The following is a 12,065-nucleotide window of genomic DNA, read 5'->3' as shown; positions in this document are numbered from 1 at the left end:
GCAGACATATTGTTGTGGATGGGGTTGGAACCTACTGGTTCAGTGTCCATAAAGATGTGACCCACCCAGCTGTGGTAACTCTGATTGGTTAATTTCCATAAAGGCGTGGTCCCACCCATTCAGCGTGGGCCTTGTTTGGTTTACTGGAACATTATATAAACTCAGATAGAAGGAGCTCATAGCTAGCTGGAGCTGAGACAGACATTTTGAAGACGGCCGTTGGAAGCAGACTCTTGATCCAGAGAAGCTAAGAGAGGATAAAACACCCAAGCAACTAAGAGTGACATTTTTGAGGAACTGCAGCCTAGAGAGAAAAGTCCTGGGAGAAAGCCATTTTGAAACCAGAACTTTGAAGAAGACGCCAGCCACAGAGGCCTTCCCAGCTAACAGAGGTTTTCTGGACACCACTGGCCATTCTCCAGTGAAGGTACCCGATTGCTGATGTGTTACCTTGGACACCTTATGGCCTTAAGACTATAACTGTGTAACAACATAAACACCTTTTTATAAAAGCTAATCCATCTCTGGTGTTTTGCATCCCGGCAGCATTAGCAAACTAGAACAGGTGGTATCAAAGCAAATGACATTATTATAGATTTAAGATGCTAATTAAGCCCCATGTTAACCACAAAGAAAATATGAGAGAATATGCAATCTCAGAGATAGAAAGTAGGGTACAGGTTACCAGAGGTGGGGGATAGGGAAAATGGGGTGTTAATGCAAAATGACCATAGGGTTTCTGTTTGGGCATAAAGAGAAGGTTCTAATAATGGATGGTGTTGAGGGCACTGCAATGTTATGAATATGATAAATCCCACTGAATGGCAAGCTTGGGAGGGGTTGGGATGGGAAAATTTATGTTCTATGTTTCTATAATTAAAAAGAAAAGAAAAGAAAAGAAAAAGGATGGAAGGAAGGAAAAAGAAGAAAAAAAAGAAGAAAGAAAGAAGAAAGAAAGAAAAAAGAAGAAAGAGAAACTAAAGAGATAATGACGATAAAATGCAATACATGATACTGGATGGGATCTAAGAAAGGAGGGAAAAGGGCTCAAAAGGACAGTATCTGGACATAAGAAAAAACTGGAATATAGGATAATACAAGCTTTATATCAAAATTAAATTTCTTGAAATTGATAACTGTATTTAAGATGATTACATAAGTGAATATCCTCATTCTTAGGAAACATACATGGAAGTACTTACTGTGTGTTCAAGAGAATGATGTGTATATGTTGCTCTCAGATGGTGAGAAGATAGGTAGATGGACAGATACATAGATAGGTAGACAGAAAGAAAGAATGACACTGCAAAGGTGGGAAAATGTTAAAATCGGTGGATCTGGGTATCTAGGTGGGTGGAGATATGCTGGTGTCCAATATATCAGGTTTGTAAGTTTTGTATTATTTTTGCAACTATCCTTCAAGTTTGAAATTATTTTAAAAAAGTCAAAAAAAAAAAAAAAGAAGAAACAATAACAGAAAAATACTCAGCAACTTAAGTTTCCTCAGTTTCACAAATGGCATCCATGAAAAACCTACAGCTCACGCCATACTAATGGAGACTGAATGCTTTTCCCTAATATTGGTAAGGAAGGATGTTTGCTCTCACCACTTCTATTCAGCATTGTTGTAGAGGTCCTAGCCAGTGCAATAAGGCTAGAAAAAGAAATACATGGCATATAAACTGGAAAGGAAAAAGTAAAACTGTCTGTATTCACAATTTATCTCTGTAGAAAATCTAAGAAATCTTAAAAAAAAAAAAATAACAGCTAATAAGTGAGTCTAGCAAGGTCAAAAGTTACAAGGTCAGGATACAAAAATCAAATGAATTTCTTATAGTAGCATCAAATAATTAAAAGTTAAAGAATTTTAAGTACCACTAAAAATAACATCAAAAATATAACTAGAGATATATTTACAGACTACGTCACCAAAAATATACATATGTCAAATAAGCACATAAAAAAAAAAAATGTTCAACATCATTAGTCATTAGGAAAATGCAAATTAAAATCACAATGAGTTTATCACTATATACCCAACAGAATGGCTAAAATTAAAAAGACTGACAATACCAAGTATTAGCAAGGATGTAGATAAATTGGAATTCTCATACATTGCTGGGGGAATTGTAAAATGGTAGAGGCACTTAGGAAAAGTTTCTAATAAAGTTACATGTACACTTATCATAAAACATAGAAATCTCATTCCTAGGTGAAATCCAAGAAAAATAAAAATGTATGTCCAAACAAAGACTTATATGCAAAAGTTCATAGCAGCTTAATTCATAATAGCTAAAAGCTAGAAACAACCCAAATGTTCCTCTGGTGAATAAAAAAATTATGGTATAGCCATTCAGTGTAATCCTACACAGCAAAAAAAAAAAAGACAAACAATACACAGATGAATCACAAAAGCATTATGTTAAATGCCAGAAATAGAAAAGCACGTGCAGTATGATCCATTTATATAGAAAAGGCAAAACTATGAGGACAGAAAACAGTTCAGGTGTTGCTTGCAGGGAAGAAGGGGATTAACAGAAAAGGGGAGGGAACTTTTGAGGTGACAAATATTCTATATCATAATTGTGCTATGATTACACAATTCTATACATCTGTCAGAACTTATCTTAATTGTTTACATATTATATATATATACACATATATAAAATACCACAGTAATAAAGCTGATATAGAAATAAAATACCTCAGTAATAAAGCTGGTTTTAAAAAAAGTTGAAACATCTCTTTCCTGTCCTGAAAAATAACAAAGAAAAGAGAAGACATTTTTTACCTTCCCAGTCCTCCATGTAAGGGGCCTCCTCAGCTTCTTTCTCTGGAGTCGGTCTGTCAATGAATCTTCCTTCTTTCATGACCCTGGTGATTTCTCGGAGTTGATGCAACAACTGTTTCTCTTGGTCAGAAGTCACAGTCTCTGCTCTGCTTAGAAATATCAGACAATTCAGTCATTTAGCATTAAATACTCCTAGGCAATGGACATAAGTGTCATCATCTGTCTGAATCCCAGAACAGGGAGTCCAATAGCAGTAAATAATTATTCTAGGAATTGATGCTGGAACTACATAGCTGAGATGAGATCTTGAAGATGTTAATTTAATGTTCTGATTTTGCAATTGGGAAAACAAAGTCCCAGAATAGGTAAGTGATTGCCCAAGGTCAGACAATGAGCTACTGTCAGTGACAGAACTGACCCCAGAGGTCTCAGCTTTCCAGTATGACCTCACTGCTCTGGTTCTCTAATCTCCAAGAAATTTCACTGTTGTTCACATCACCCCAGTAGTCCAAGCCACTTTTCTCAGAAGTAAGGTCATCAAAAGAAAATGTGCTTGGCTTTTATCCTCAACCAAAGAAAAATATGCTACTAGGCCAACCCTAGAATTATCAGGCTTAATCTTCTTGTGCAGGAATAAGGAAAAACCTGAAAATTTCAGAACTGGATCATTCTGACAACTCAATCAACTAGTCCAGAGAAATTGAGGACACTTAGGTCCGTAGATGGGAAATTATAAATTTAATCATACTGTTAGTTAATGGCAGCACTATAACTAAAACTAAAGTCTCCTGACTTCCGATATCATTCTATAAATTCACGAAACGCGGTGCTCGAGTTCCATGCACAGTTTAGAAAACCTGGGTTCCAGTCCCAACTTAGCTGTGTGGCTCTGGGCAAATGTCTGCAAAAATCAAATAAAGCTCAAAGATAATCAGTGTGATTATATTCTATGAGAGGAAAGCACTGCAACATGCTAATATACAGACAAGGCCCTGTTCAGAAGACTGAGACTTGTCTACTTTGGAATTAGTTTTAACTAGCAGCAGGATTTAACAGGGGATACTTATTTTCCTCTTAAAAACCCAAAGCAGAGCCAGAAACTGTATGGAACAGTGGTTTGGGGGACTTCTGTGACTGGTACGCATTGGAACAGCCTCCCCCACAGGCATGGCAGACTGTCTTGGAGCTGGTTTCCCAAGGGAAAAAATCTGTGCTAGGAGTAAGGAGGAGGGCACAACCAGGCACCCAGTGCAGAATTGCTTAACAAATTTGGCCTGCTGAATAAAAGACCCAAGCACAGATAAACCAAGAGCAGGCAAGAAAGGAACCAGGAAGATCTGGTCCTGCAGAGCAGAGGTGGGGCTGACAACAACAACAAAACCCACAGATTTTTGGAGGTGGAAGTGTTCAGTGTTTTGGAATTGCATTTGGGAGTGTTCAGTATACTGGAAAAGGGCTGGACTACAAGAAAAAGTGTCATATAGAAATGGGTACCAAGTCCGGCTCTTGCTTGCAAACCTGGGGAGCTGGGTTCTGGCTCTGAAAAGGGTTTTCTTTTTTTTTTTCTTCTTTTCTTTCTATCCAACTCTTTATTTTTCTTAGTTTTCAATAGCCCATCAGAGCTGCTGGAAAGCTTAGGCATAAGCACTGCCCCAGGGAAGGGCAGGATTAAAGTTGTCTGAGAGTACCTATTCAGGTGAATGAGTACCTATTCAGGTGAATAAGATAATAAAGGGTGTATTTTTAAATAGTCTATACTGGGGCTGACAAAACTTGGGTGCTGGGGAAAGGCTTTGAAAAGGGATTTCTTTTTCTCTTTTTTTTTTAAATAACTATCCTAAGTAGCTCATTACAGAAAGCTCAGATATTTGTAATTGACAGCTGGACCTAGGCAAAGGCAGAGCTAAGATAGATATGAGCAACAAAGCAATAAGTCTAGTGGGGGAGATAATACCCTAAAGGCCATAACTTCCCTAAGATAAGGCAAGGCAGGGCCCAGCTCAAGGGGCAGCCCTTCTTCAGAAAACTCAGACCCCAGGGGCTGGATAACAGAAACAGCTTGAGTAAGTCATGCCCATGGCAGGGCAGGTTCTGTAGAGAATTAAAGAACCCCACTTTTACACCAGTGCGAAGCAGCAGACTGAAAAGTGCCACCTGCTGAACAAGATAGGAAAAGCACAGAGTCTAAAGGCTTCACAGGAGGGTCTGACAACCTGTAGGCTCTCATTCTCAGGGAAACTTGATACAGAATACCCTTCCTCCTGAGAACCTGGGCCTGTCTGGACTGGGAAAATGTGATTGGGGTTGATCACATCTGGGGAGACTCTCTTAGAAAAAGGCAGGGCAAGTATCAGAAAAACAAGAGCTGAAAAAAATCAACTAAACAGCAGCAATGTTACAGGTCTAGAGTAAGTTGAACTGGACGCCAAAAAGCATACAGAGAACAAAGACAACCAACAAGAAAACCCTAGGTAAAAGAGCAAAAACAAGCTCCAGAATAAACAAATCAAGAAAACCAGATGCCTAGACAGATAAAAATAACCATACTAAGAAACATGAAAATATGGACCTGCCAAAGGAACAAACCAATACTTCAACTGAGATACATGAATTGAAACAACTAATTAAAATGTTCAAACAGATCTCCTAAATCAAATCAATAACCTGAAGGAAAATGTTGCAAAAGAGATGAAGGTTATAAAGAAGACACTGGGTGACCAGAAAGAAGAATTCATAAGCTTGAAAAAATGAATGGCAGAACTTATGGGAATGAAACGCACAATAGAAGAGATGAAAAACACAACGGAGACATACAACAATAGATTTGAACAGGAAGAAGAAAAGATCAGTGAACTGGAAGACAGGACATCTGAAATCACACACAAAAAAGAACAGATAAGGAAAAGAATGGAAAAATATGAGAAGGGTCTTAGGGAACTGAATGACAACATGAAGTGCATGAATATACATGTTATGGGTGTCCCAGAAGGGGAAGAGAAGAGAAAGGGAGCAGAAAGAATAACTGAAGAAATAATAACTGAGAATTTTCCAACTCTTCTGAAAGACATAAAATCACAGATTCAAGAAGCACAGCATACTCCAAACAGTATAGATCCCAAGAGACCTACTCCAAGACACTTACTGATGAGACTGTCCAATGTCAAAGACATGGAGAATTCTGAATGCAGCAAGAGAAAAGTGACCCATCACATGCAAGGGAAGCTCGATAAGACTATGTATGGATTTCTCCACAGAAAGGGACAAGAAGGTAGTGGTATAATATATTTAAGATAGTGAAAGAGAAAAACTGCCAACCAAGAACTCTATATCTGGCAAAACCGTCCTTCAAAATTGAGGGGGAGATTAAAATATTTTCAGACAAACAGACACTAAGAGAGTTTGTGAATAAGAGACCTGCATTACAAGAATTACTAAAGGGATGCTAAAGGCTGATAGGAAAAGACAGGAGAGACAGGTTTGGAGAAGAGTGTATAAGGGTAAAAGGAGAGACAGAGAAAAAATAAGATATGACGTATAAAATCCAAAAGACAAAATGGTAGAAGTAAGTATTGTCTTTACAGTAATAACAACAAATGTTAATGGATTAAACCACCCAATAGAAAGACACAGATTGGCAGAGTGGATTAAAAAACAGGAGGCATCTATATGCTGTCTACAGGAAACACACTGTAGACACAAGGACAAAAATAGGTTGAAAAGGAAAGGTTGGAAAAAGATATTTCATACAAACAACAACCAGAAAAAAGTGGGAGTAGCTATTTGATGTCAGACAAATTAAAACTTCGAATGTAAAACAATTAAAAGAGACAAAGAAGGGCACATACATAAAAGGGACAATTCATCAAGAAAACATAACAATCATAAATATTTATGCACTGAGCCAAAGCATCCTAAAATACATGAGGCAAACACTGACAACACTGAAAGAAGAAGTAGATACCTCTAAAATTAGAGTTGGAGACTTCAATACACCGCTCTCATCAATGGATAGATAACCTAGACAGAGGATCAATAAGGAAACATATGTTGAATTGTAAGGTAAATGAACTAGACTTGACAGACATTTATAGAACACACATCCCACAACAGAAGGATACACATTTTTCTCAAGTGTACATATATCAAGACCAAAGGATGGGTCACAAAGCAAGTCTCAACAAATTTTAAAATACTGATATTATACAAAACACTTTCTTGGATCATAATGGAATGAAGTTGGAAATCAATAACAGGCAGAAGGTCAGAAAATTCACAAATATATGGAAGCAAAACAACACACTCTTAAACAACCAGTGGGCAAAGGAAGAAATTACAAGAGAAATTAGTAAATACTCTAAGGCAAATGAAAATGAAAACACAACATATTATGGGATGCAGCAAAGGCGGTGCTGAGAGGGAAATTTATTGCCCTAAACGGCTTATATTAAAAGAGAAGAGAGAGCAAAAATTGAGGAATTAACTGTTCTCCTGGAGGAACTACGGAAAGAACAGCAACTAACCCCAAGGCAAAAGGGAGGAAAGAAAGAAAAAAAATTAGACCAGAAATAAATGAAATTGAGAACAGTAAAACATTAGAGAATCAACAAAACCAGAAGTTGGTTCTTTGAGAAAAATCAATAAAATGAATGAACCCTTAGCTAGGCTAACAAAGAAAAAAAAGAGAGAGAGAAAAGAAAAAGAAAAAAAAAAAAAGAGGAAAGTGGACCCAAATAAATACAATGAGAAATAGGACTAAACTACTGACCTGGCAGAAATAAAGGAGATATTGAGAGGATACTACAAGCAATTATATGCTAATAAACTAGATAACTTAGACAAAGTGGACAACTTCCTAGAAAAGCATGAACAAATAAACCAACAGTGATACGAGAAAATAGACCTCAACAAACCATTCACAAGTATAGAGATTGAGTCAGTCATCAAAAAGCCCCCAAAAAAGAAAAGTCCAGGACCAGATGGCTTCATATGTGAATTCTACCAAGCATTCAAGAAAGAATTAGTACCAATCCTGCTCAAACTCTTCAAAAAAATTTGAACAAGGAGGGAGAGCTTCCTAACTCATTCTATGAAGCCAATATCATCCTGATACCAAAGTCAGACAAAGATACTACAAAAAAAGAAAACTATAGACCAATCTCAACAAAATCCTCAACAAAATACTTGCAAATCGAATCCAGCAGCACATTTTGTTGAGCAAAAATCCTCAACAAAATACTCTCAAATCGAATCCAGCAGCACATTAAAACACTTATACACCATGACCAAGTGGGATTTATTCCAGTATGAAAGGCTGGTTCAACACAAGAAAACCAACTAATGTAAAAACTCTACCACATTAATAAAGCAAAGTGGAAGAACCACATGATCTTGATCAATGCAGAAAAGGCATCTGATAAAATTAAACATCCTTTCTTGACGAAAACACTCAAAAGGATAGGAACAGCAGGGAATCTTCTCAATATGATAAAGGCAATATATGAAAAACTCACAGCAAACATCGTACTCAATGGGGAGAGACTGAAAGCTTTCCCTCTAAGATCAGGAACAAGACAGGAGGCCACTGTCACCACTGTTATTCAACATTGTGCTGGAAATTCTAGCTAAAGCAATCAGGCAAGAAAAAAGAAATAAAAGGCATCCAAATTGGAAAGGAAGAAGTAAAACTTTCACTATTTGCAGATGACATGAGCCTGTATGTAGAAAATCCAGAGAAATCTAGTTACAAGAGCTATTCAATGAATACAGCAAAGTGGTAGGGTACAAGATCAACATGCAAAAATCAGTAGTGTTCCTATACACAAGTCATAAGCAACAGGAGGAGGAAATCAAGAAAAAAATTCCATTTACAATAGCAACCGAAAGAATCAAGTATTTAGGAATAAACTTAACCAAGGCTGCAAAAGACCTATACACAGAAAACTACAAGAAACTACTAAAAGAAATTAAACAGGTCCTAAAAAAATTGAAGAACATACCGTGTTCATGGATTGGAAGACTAAGCATAGTTAAGATGTCAATTCTACCTAAACTGATTTATAGATTCAATGCAATACCAACAAAAATCCCAACAACTTACACTACAGAAATGGAAAAAACAATAACCGCATTTATTAGGAAGGGTGCCCTGAATAGCCAAAAATATCTTGAGAAAGAGGAATGCAGTGGGCGGTCTCACATGATCTGACTTTGAAGCATACTACAAAGCTACAGTGGTCAAAACAGCATGATACTGCTATAAAGACAGATATACTGACCAATGGAATCGAATTGAGTGTTCAGAAACAGACCCTCTCATCTACAGATAAGGCAGTCAGGTCAATGCAACTGGGAAAGAGGAGCCTCTTCAATAAATGGTGTTTGGAGAACTGGATATCTATATCCAAAACAATGAAAGAGGACTCTTATCTCACACCTTATACAAAAATTAACTATAAACAGATCAAAGACCTAAACATTAGCACTAAGACCATAAGACTTCTAGAAGAAAATGTAGGGAAATCTGTTAAGAATCTTGTGATAGGAGGTGGTTTCCAGGATCCTACACACAAAACACAATCAATGAAAGAAGAAATAGATAAATGGGATTTCCTCAAAATTAAACACTTTTGTACATCAAAGGACTTTGTCAGAAAAGTAAAAAGGCAGCCTATGCAATGGGAAACAATATTTGGAAACCACATTTCAGATAAGGGTTTAATATCCAGAATAGATAAACAGATCCTACAACTCAACAACAGAAAGACAACCCAATTAAAAAAATGGGGAAAAGACATGGACAGACACTTTTCTGAAGAGGAAATACAAATGGCTCAAAAACATATGAAAAGATGCTCAACTTCACTGGCTATTAGGGAAATGCAAATGACAACTATAATGAGATATCATCTCACACCTACTAGAATGGCCATTATAAAAAAAAAAAAAAACAGAAAATTACAAGTGCTGGAGAGATGTGGAGAAAGAGGCACACTTATTCACTGTTGGTGGAATGTAGAATGGTGCAGCCACTCTGGAAGACAGTGTGGCAGTCTCTCAGGAAGCTAAGTATAGAACTGCCATATGATCCGGCGATTCCATTACTAAGTATATACGCAGAGAAACTGAAAGCTAAGACACAAACGGACATTTGTAAACTGACGTTTATAGCAGCATTATTCACAATTGTCAAGAGATGGAACAGCTGAAATGTCCATCAATGGATGAGTGAATAAACAAACTGTGATATATCCATGTGATGGAATATTAAGCAGCTCTAAGACAGAACAAAGTCATGGAACATATAACAAGGTGGATGAACCTTGAGCACGTTATGTTGAGCAAGGTTAGCCAGAAACAAAAGGACAAATACTTATGGTCTTACTAATGTCAACTAATATTAATGAGCAAACTTTTAGAGTTAAAGCTGAAAACACAGGTTATCAGAAGACTATCGATGGTAGAGATCGGGCATTTGATGCTCAACGAGTATAGTATGTTCAACAGTATTGACTCTATAGATCCAGAAGTGAATAGCACAATACAGTGTGATGGTAGCACAATGTTGTAAGTATACTGAACAAGGATGTCTGTGAGTAAAGTTGAAAGAAGAGGGAGAGGGGCATGTCTGACATCAGAGGGAAAGAGAGATGATAAAGACTGGGACTGTATAACCTAGTGAAACCTAGAGTGATTAATGATGGTGTGCCGGTTTGAATGTATTATGTCCCCCAGAAAAAGCCATATTCTTTGATGCAATCTTGTGGGGCAGACATAACAGTGGGGATTAAGTTGGAATGTTTGGATTAGGTTGTTTGCATGGAGATGCGCCCCACCCAACTGTGGATGATAACTGATGGGATATTTCCATGGAGGCGTGGCCCCACCCATTCAGGGTGGGCCTTGATCAGTGGAGCCATATGAACATGCTGGCTCAAGGAGATGGAACTCAGTGCAGCTGTGAGTGACGTTCTGAAGAGGAGCAAGCTTGCTAGAGAGGAACATCCTGGGAGAAAGCCATTTTGAAACCAGAACTTTGGAGCAGACGCCAGCCACGTGCCTTCCCAGCTAACAGAGGTTTTCCGGACGCCATTTGCCATCCTCCAGTGAAGGTACCTGATTACTGATGTGTTACCTTGGACACTTTATGGCCTTAAGACTGTTACTGTGTAGCCAAATAAACCTCCTTTTTATAAAAGCCAATCCATCTCTGGTGTTTTGCATTCTGCAGCATTAGCAAACTAAAACAGATGGTGACTAAACATACAAATACAAAAGTATTTTTACATGTGGGAGAACAAATGAATGCCAACCTTGCAGAGTGTTGAAAAAGGGAGGGTATTGGGAAAAAAACTGTAATCAATGCAAACTGGAGTCTATGGTTAATAGTAACATTGTAATATGCTTTCATTAAATGTAACAAAGGCAATATATCAAAGCTAAATGTCTTTAAGAGGGGGATACAAGAGAGGGGTATGGGATTCTTGGTAGTGGTGTTATTATCTGACCTTATTATTGTACTGTATTTTAATTTTTTCTTTTATCTTTTTTATTATTCTTTTTTTTAAATTTTTTTGGAGTAATGAATATGCTCAAGTGCTGATGAATGCACAACTATATGATGATACTATGAACAACTGATTGTACACTGTGGATTACTGTATGGTATGTGAATATATCTCTATGAAATTGCAGGGGAAAAAATAAACAGAGGGATACAAGTCTTGGAGAAAACATGGAGAGAGAGATATACCTATTCACTACTGGTGGGGAAGTAGACTCAGGTAGCCTATCTGGAGTACAGTGTGGTGGTTCCACAAGAAGTTAAGTATGTGGGTGCCATAAGGTCCTGCAACCTCATTATGGGGTATACTTGAAAGACATGAGAGCAGGGACATGAATGGACGTTTGCACACTGGTGTTTATGGCGGCAGTATTCACAATCTGCAATGAATGGAGGTGACCTAAGGGTACACTGACTGATGAAAAGAATGGTGAACTGTGGCATAGACATACCATAGAATATTGGGCAGCAGCAAGGGGAATAAAGTTGTGAGACATGTAACTGAGTGGATCCTGATGACAGCATTCTGAGTGAAGTACGCCAGAAACGAAAAGACAAACATGGTAGTGCCTCACTAATATGGACTAATTACAATGTGTAAATGCTGAGAATTGAATTTTAGGGCAAAGGTTAGTAGGGGAATGCAAACTGTAATGGTCCCTAGATTGTAAGCTCTTAACAGCAGTCACATCTATTCCTGAGCTGTAATGGTTA

At 37.6% G+C, this 12,065-nt stretch overlaps 1 protein-coding gene across 10 annotated transcripts in view; it reads right to left on the bottom strand.

The window, feature by feature from the left end:
• RIC3 (RIC3 acetylcholine receptor chaperone) overlaps positions 1-12,065 on the bottom strand; it is a 151,850-nt gene that overhangs the window by 49,451 nt on the left and 90,334 nt on the right. For 7 of the 10 annotated variants that reach the window (XR_005217444.1, XR_005217443.1, XM_037840070.1 and 4 more), the window contains one exon: positions 2,792-2,940. Coding sequence is in view for 8 of the 10 variants with exons in the window: in XM_037840070.1 (XP_037695998.1) it covers positions 2,792-2,940 (149 nt within the window). In the remaining 2 variants the exon portion in view is untranslated. Of the gene's footprint in view, positions 1-2,791; positions 2,941-6,752; positions 6,809-12,065 lie in introns of those variants that run through there. The other 3 variants (XM_037840074.1, XM_037840072.1, XM_037840078.1) reach the window with 2 other exon arrangements.

This window comes from Choloepus didactylus, chromosome 6 (genome assembly GCF_015220235.1).
Source record: "Choloepus didactylus isolate mChoDid1 chromosome 6, mChoDid1.pri, whole genome shotgun sequence".
Lineage (NCBI taxonomy): Eukaryota > Metazoa > Chordata > Mammalia > Pilosa > Megalonychidae > Choloepus > Choloepus didactylus.
Note: the sequence above shows the minus strand (reverse complement) of the source record. Positions and strands in the feature narration are given on the sequence as shown.